The 7,479-nt window shown below is 38.1% G+C and overlaps 1 protein-coding gene across 1 annotated transcript; it reads left to right on the forward strand.

The window, feature by feature from the left end:
- The first annotated feature begins 234 nt into the window (after positions 1–234).
- On the forward strand, positions 235–7,217 carry LOC111401350 (polyadenylate-binding protein 2-like). Its single transcript, XM_023029050.1, has 9 exons — positions 235–600; positions 1,553–1,671; positions 2,355–3,011; positions 3,149–3,226; positions 3,315–3,404; positions 4,045–4,179; positions 4,547–4,717; positions 6,337–6,543; positions 6,654–7,217. Exons 1-9 carry the CDS (start codon positions 336–338, stop codon positions 6,885–6,887), a joined length of 1,956 nt encoding a protein of 651 aa, XP_022884818.1. The 5' UTR covers positions 235–335; the 3' UTR covers positions 6,888–7,217.
- The last annotated feature ends 262 nt before the right edge of the window (positions 7,218–7,479 follow it).

A 7,479-nucleotide genomic window follows, 5' to 3' on the forward strand; every position in this document is an offset into this window, starting at 1 on the left:
CTCTTTCAAGGAAAATATGAGAAATGAGAAAATGAAATTGAACCCGGTTTGTTTTCAAAGTCTCCTTTTTGCCTTTTCCATTTGTTTTCTTTTTATCAAAATCTGCCACGTCAGCCTGTCATTCCCTGTTACTAACTCCCTGGCTCTCACAATTTTTTTTCCCATTTTATCCTTCAATTTTCATTGAAAACCCATAAAAATCCTTAGTTTTTATCATTCTGTTTCTCCCTCTCCGAAGTTTTATTTTTAGCAAAACTAAATCTGAGAGCGGACAGAAAAAGTTTCCCTAAACGGCAATTTTAGTTGAAAAATTAGGTTGAGGATTTGTAGAAGAAATGGCGCAGATTCAAGTGCAACACCAGAATGTGGCGGGGACTAATGGGGCTAATGGAGTGGCGGCGCCGACGCATAGTGGCGGAGCGAGTCATTTTTCGTCGACGTCTCTGTACGTTGGGGATTTGGATTTCAATGTGACTGACTCTCAGCTATACGATCTGTTCAACCAGGTCGGTCAGGTTGTCTCGGTTCGGGTTTGTCGGGATCTTGGCACTCGTCGTAGCCTCGGCTATGGATACGTTAACTATAGCAGCCCACAGGATGGTTAGCCCTCGTTTTACTCACAGATTTGTATATGCCTTACTTCTTAACACAATTGGTTTGTGTATGCATCTGCATTGAAATGTTTGTGACTAATCTGAGAAGTATATACTTACTGATATTTATGTTGTCGCCTTCCTGTTGTAAGCTAAAACTAGTAAATCTTTTGGTAACCTGTTTGTATTTCTTATGTACCATGTTGAATCGGAACTGGTGGCACCCTGAAGCACCTTTCTCTTCCGGCACATTTTATGCTAGTTTTGTTGTAGCAGACAGTTTTTGGAGTCTTTCTGATTCATGGGTTATTTGTAAAAGCAGGTTGAAATTAAAATGAATTGAGAACTTATTGCGTAAACAAGTCGAAATTCAAAGTTGATACTGGAAATTATTTATGTAGCTTGGATAAATTTATTTATGACTTCGTGTGTTCTTTGAACTGATGAGGCTATGAAAAGCTCATAGTTATGTAAATTTTATTTTGGATATTGGTATGGAGAGAACACCTTATGAAAAACCCAGATAGCGGAAAAATGGCAACCTTCATTAGAGCTCTGGGAATGCCACCATTAAGTACTTCATTTATGAATTTCATAGTGATAGAAATACATGTCCTACCGAGACGGAATTTGTCATCAGGTCACCAACTTCCTTGACCTTCCGGCGCGTCAGCCCCCATACATGGTCTTACGACTTTGCTTATAGATTGTTTTTGTTATTCCACAATGAGCATGGCAGCATGCTACGAAGCAGTTTCTTCTGTGTCATCTGATGAGAATCAAGATTATACTGGTCTTTTGTCCTAATTATATGTACAGTCTGAAATGTGCAAAGAAATTTTTTCCTGACATACTTGAATATATGCTTTACATCTCCTCTGGTTTTCCCTTTCATGCTGAGAAAAGGAAGGGCTTAATTCTTTCTGCATTTGATATACTTCCTGTTTACTTGTCTACAGCGGCAAGGGCAATTGAAGTGTTGAACTTCACTCCTCTTAATAACAAGTCGATTAGAATCATGCACTCTCATCGGGACCCCAGTATACGCAAAAGTGGAACTGCTAATATATTTATAAAGGTATTTGCTCACCATGGACCTGTTTTTTCCTTATATCATCTTTATGTCTTCTCAATCTGTAGTTTGTTCATGTGAGTTATGCCCTTCCACACGTGATGGCTTTTTTCCCTAATTGATCTGTCATATCCATTCACTGTGACATTATGTGTCCCCATTCTATTTTTCATTGGTATGTAATCTACATGTTTCTTGTTAATACTTGTTTCTTGCTGAATTGTTAGTTCACATACTGGGTGTTATATAGTGCATGTGGATTAACAGTACATAATATTGAGATTTTAACAGATGCTGCATTGATTTTAGGTGCCAAGATTTTGATAGAGAATGATGTTTACAAGAACTGACATAATAATTGAAACATTCCAGATTTCTTTGAGAAAATCTGCAAGAAATATCTTCAGATTGGAAGCAGTAGACGTGATAAAATCTGATAATTTTCTTGGAGATAGATTATGATGACTCTTTTATACCTGATAGTAACTCTTGAAGCATATAATTAAAACTGAACATAAACATTTTTTAGCCAACATACTCAAGATTGCGATTGGGATGTCAAGGAAGACTTGATCATGTCATTGCGTTGCCATAACATTATTTATTTGGATTGAACTGTGACTTACTATTTTGTCATCGTTAATCTTGGGTTTGCCTGTATTTATGCGTGCATTTAATTTCTTCTCCAGAATTTGGACAAGTCAATTGATCACAGAGCATTACATGACACTTTTTCGAGCTTTGGGAACATTCTTTCATGCAAGATATCAACGGATCCTAATGGCCAGTCTAAGGGCTATGGTTTTGTACAATTTGATAATGAAGAATCAGCAAAAAGTGCAATAGATAAGTTAAATGGCATGCTTATTAATGATAAGCAAGTATATGTTGGGTATTTCCTTCGTAAGCAGGAGAGAGAATCAGTATTGAATAATACGAAATTCAACAATGTTTATGTGAAAAATCTAGCTGAGTCTACTACAGATGATGATTTGAAGAAAATTTTTGGCGAACATGGAACAATTACTAGTGCTGTAGTGATGCGGGATGCAGATGGAAAGTCAAAAGGTTTTGGGTTTGTCAATTTTGAGAATGCAGATGATGCTGCTAAAGCTGTTGAAGCTCTAGATGGAAAGAAATTTGATGAAAAGGAGTGGTATGTTGGGAAAGCCCAGAAGAAATCTGAGAGAGAGCAGGAACTGAAAAGTCGATTTGAGCAGAGTGCAAAGGAAGCAGTTGACAAATACCAAGGAGTGAATTTATACATAAAAAATTTGGATGACAGCATTGACGATAACAAACTCAAGGAACTGTTTTCAGAGTTCGGTACAATCACTTCATGCAAAGTATGTTGATATTTGCTCCTCTAAGAGAAGGCATTGCAAGTCAAGTTTTCCATTATTTCTTCATTTAGTTCTCTTTATCGTGATATTTATGGATCACATGTATTTTATATTGATTTCTTTTGTTTTTTGTGATGCAGGTTATGCAAGATACGGGTGGTACAAGCAGAGGATCTGGATTCGTTGCCTTTTCAACTCCTGAAGAAGCTTCTCGTGCAGTAAGTTGACATTGTAGGTGATTCTATTTCTGGTTACATGTTTATCAAGTAATTATAATACTGATCTATCCTTTTATTTTTTTGTTAGCTTTCTGAGATGAATGGCAAAATGGTGATCAGTAAGCCAGTCTATGTTGCACTTGCACAGCGAAAAGAAGAGAGAAGGGCAAGATTACAGGTAAATGATGTTTCAGAAGCACATCTTTATTGTCACTAGAAATGTATAATAAGAGGATTATGCTGTGGTAGATCTGTTGGCAATTTAATAGATTTTGATTAATAGCTCTATGCGTGGGAGTATTTTCTGCTTTTCTTGTTTCAGATAGAGAACCTGGGATTATGTATATAGCTCTTGTTTGATCCCCATTTTTTCATCAAAATACATTCTTCAACAGTGACTTGACCATATTTCAACCTCACATTTTTCAATAAAATAATATCACACAAAAATCCCAAACTTTTTCCTTATATTTTAACCACACATTCTTTATCACATCACTATTTAAAAATGCATTTTTTTTAAAAAAAAAAAAGGTGGGGGGGGGGGGGGGGGCTCAAACAACCCCATAGTTCATAAGTTATCTACATTATAGTTAGATTTCGTTTAATTGCTCTTTGATTCAGTTTAATGACATCATGTTGATACTACTCACTATAACTTATGATTTCTATAAAGTGTCAATAAAATTTTTTGTCTCCAGAAATCATATCCCAGCTGTATTCCAATGTTAGTAGCTAGAGCTAGAGCTACATTTCCTTCCATTATACAAAACACATTCCGCCGTTGAATTTTATATTGACATATTTCACAATTGCAGGTTCAGTTCTCACAAATGAGGCCCATTGCAATGCCACCATCAATTTCTCCTCGTATGGCAATGTATCCTCCCAGTGGACCGGGTATTGGACAACAACTATTTTATGGGCAAGCTCCCCCTGCCCTAATTCCTCAGGTATATCCTCTTCATTGAGTTACACTCCTGCCCGTTTCTGTTCCCTCGAATCTGCATGTCCCTCCGGTGGACCAGTTGTGTTACTTTCTTCGACATGTAGACCAACTCCCTTTCCCCTTCTTTCTTCCTTTGTTGTGGATACAATTAGTAGATAATATTCAATATTGGTCCACTAAAAAGTTATATATCTAAGCTTTCTTGAATGTTGTCTTATTTTCTGGTAGATTTTAGGTTTTATAGTGGGGTGTTAGGATTGTTCAAACTTTGAAATATGACTACATACTTGGGAATACCATGATATGGATTTTATTTTTTACACAGTTGGCTTTGGAAGCTTGTAACTAAGTTGAACTTGAAATTTTCTTAGGCTGGATTTGGTTATCAGCAACAACTTGTTCCCGGAATGCGTCCTAGTGGAGCTCCTATGCCAAAATTTTTTGTGCCAACAATGGTCCAACAGGGTCAACGCCCTAATGATAGACGAGGAGCTGGCCCTGGGCAACAAACTCAGCAATCCATGCAATTGATTCAACAACAGGTCTCTGTTTCTAATTTTGTTGGTCTTGTGTTAATTTATGGCTAATTCCACAAAGCACCCGTATTGTTTGGGTACCTATCATTCCAATGCTTCCAATGTTGGCATTCTTGCTCTCATCCAACTTTCACTGCAGAAAATACCCTTTCTGTCCACATCTGTTGTAGAACGCCGTAAAGTGGGCGCGTGACTCACCCATAACGGAATTTGTAATGGCAAATTTGTCATTCCACTTGATTTCTACCATTTAATTTTAATTAAAACCAAGAAACTTAATCCTTCATCTTCTTCACATCCCCAACACCCTTCACACTCCGCAGACTCCATAACCACCGGCCATTCCACCCTTACCGTGCTCCACCACCGCCACATACCCCCCTTAAATTCTCCAAAAACGAGAGAATCTAATTAGATTAATGACAATTGCTGACATCAGTTCCACCTATCAAAGGAACAAGAAATGAACGAATTATCAGTGGTCTCTAGCGCCTAATTATAGTGTTTAACTCCTAGTGGCCAGTGTTAGTGCCTCCCCTGGTTTCACTGCCAAAAATTCAGCAAACCACATTTCAAGACTCATAAATTAAAAAAATTAAACACTGCGTAGCCAGAAAATTAAAAATATCCCAAGAAGGATTAGAATCAATACAATACTCTAAGCCTTGAAATTGGTCCATTGAAGGATGACTTATTTCCTCAGGTTTTGGATCAGCAATTTCTAAAACTCAATTCTACCACCCAACCACCACCCAAATTTTCACTCAAATTCCAAATGGGGTTAATGGGAGTGAAGACACCGAGTAAGAAAGAAGGTGAAAAGCTAAAGGGATGATAGAGAGAGTGTGTGAATTCAAGCACTAGCTGTGTGCTGCTTTTTGATTATGAAGGTTTCCGTTGACATTGCTCGTTTTTAAATTGCCCCTGCGGGAACTTGCCATTCTTTTGTGGACAATTTCAAAAGATTTTTTCATGTAGTTATATATGATCTACAGGAGCTCTGATTCAAGTTTTATTTCCAAAAATGTAAATAATTTTTTGGAAAATACAACAGGGTGGTATGGTTGGCAGTGGGGAGTGGCTGGTAGTGATGGGTGGTTGAGTAAGGTGTGTTGAAGAAGATGCAGTTCTTGAATTTTATTTTCCTTTCTCTCTCCTTATAAATATATATATATATATTATTTTTTCATTTTTGAAGAACATAAAAGGGTTTTTGTGATGTGACTAATGGATTTGGGAGCCAACAGCACTGGTAGTGGAGGGCCAGAGGGAAAGAAGACTTCGAAGAGAGGGGCTGGTGGTTGGGGGTGGATTGCTGAAGAAGGTGAAAATATTTTTTCTTTTCTTTTCTATTTTTAATTTATTTTAACCAAAATCAAGGGTAGAATAGCCTTTTCAATTGACTGGGAAACACTGAGTATGAAGGGGACGTGCCCACTTAACGGCATTTTCTAACAGAAGAGGACGGAAAAGGTTTTTTTGCAGTAAAAGTTGGAGTTGAGGGCGAGAATACCAAGATTGGAATAGTAGGGACGATATCACTGTGCACCAAAATGATAGATCCATTTTGTGCAAATTAGCCATTAATTTACTATAGATGCACATGCTTATTATTTGAGTTTCAGATGCTTCCAAGGGGGAGGATGTATCATTATCCTCCTGGTCGCAATGTGCCGGAGGGTCCAATGCCTGGAGTTGCCGGAGGTATGTTTTCAACACCATATGACATGGTTGGTAGCATGCTTCCTCGAGATGCTGCAATAACACAGCCTATGCCAATTACTGCCCTGGCTTCAGCTCTTGCCAATGCAACACCTGAACAACAAAGGACGGTAAGCAGTTTACTCAATGCATCATTTGAATTTAGTACCTGCATCATTTGAATTTAGTACCTGGCTGTACACTTTTGTAACTTGTTTGACGTAATTTTATTTGATAACAGATGTTGGGTGAAAACTTGTACCCCCAAGTTGATCAGTTGGAGCATGAGCATGCAGCAAAAGTTACAGGCATGCTTCTCGAGATGGACCAGACGGAAGTCCTTCATTTACTTGAATCACCAGACGCTTTGAAAGCAAAAGTTGCTGAGGCTATGGAAGTTTTGAGAAATGTTCAGTCGAACAGCCCAGCCGAACAACTTTCGTCACTATCCCTGAATGACAACCTTGTTTCCTGAGGTTTGTCTTCCATGGTTTCCAGATGCTTTAGTGCCAATCTTAATCTACTGATTGGCATCTACTTTTTGCTAGAGAGGGCACTTGTCTCGAATGCTAGGATGATAATCTATTTTGGATAGTATCTAGGGTTTTGAATTTGAAATATTATTTCTTGGTTGCCAAAATGATCTTTTGGATCTTTTAAGTTTCTCCGTATCCTATGTTATGGTGTTGCTTTACAATCGTGGACTTGGATGAGTATTATGCAACCCCCCCAACTCACATCCCCTCTCAGTATCACTCATGTACACACAGACATCCACAGATATTTCTCGATTTCTTTTCTTTCTCCTGTGATTTCCTTTTTCTGCGAGTTATGTTGGTGGTTGGATTATTAGTTGTATACTGAAAACTTTATGTCCTACCAACAATTGTCGTGGGACTCCTCGGCAACATAGGCTGCATGCACCTAGGCAGACCTTGGCCGCAGGTTGGCCTAAACACCGCTTTACTGTGTAAGTGCAGGTGTGTAATCTTCCTCTCGGGATTTTGCAAAAATAGTTGCATGGTTATCCTATTTGGCTGTTGAAATGAATAGTTTGTTTTAAAATG

This window comes from Olea europaea, chromosome 10 (assembly GCF_002742605.1).
Source record: "Olea europaea var. sylvestris chromosome 10, O_europaea_v1, whole genome shotgun sequence".
Lineage (NCBI taxonomy): Eukaryota > Viridiplantae > Streptophyta > Magnoliopsida > Lamiales > Oleaceae > Olea > Olea europaea.

Bases quoted from the DNA above. Each gene is read 5' to 3' on its own strand.
- LOC111401350 (XM_023029050.1), top strand. From the start codon at position 336: ATGGCGCAGATTCAAGTGCAACACCAGAATGTGGCGGGGACTAATGGG. The intron at 601-1,552 runs GTTAGCCCTCGT...ACTTGTCTACAG, and splicing joins CTATAGCAGCCCACAGGATG to CGGCAAGGGCAATTGAAGTG. The intron at 3,227-3,314 runs GTAAGTTGACAT...TTTTTTTGTTAG, and splicing joins CTGAAGAAGCTTCTCGTGCA to CTTTCTGAGATGAATGGCAA.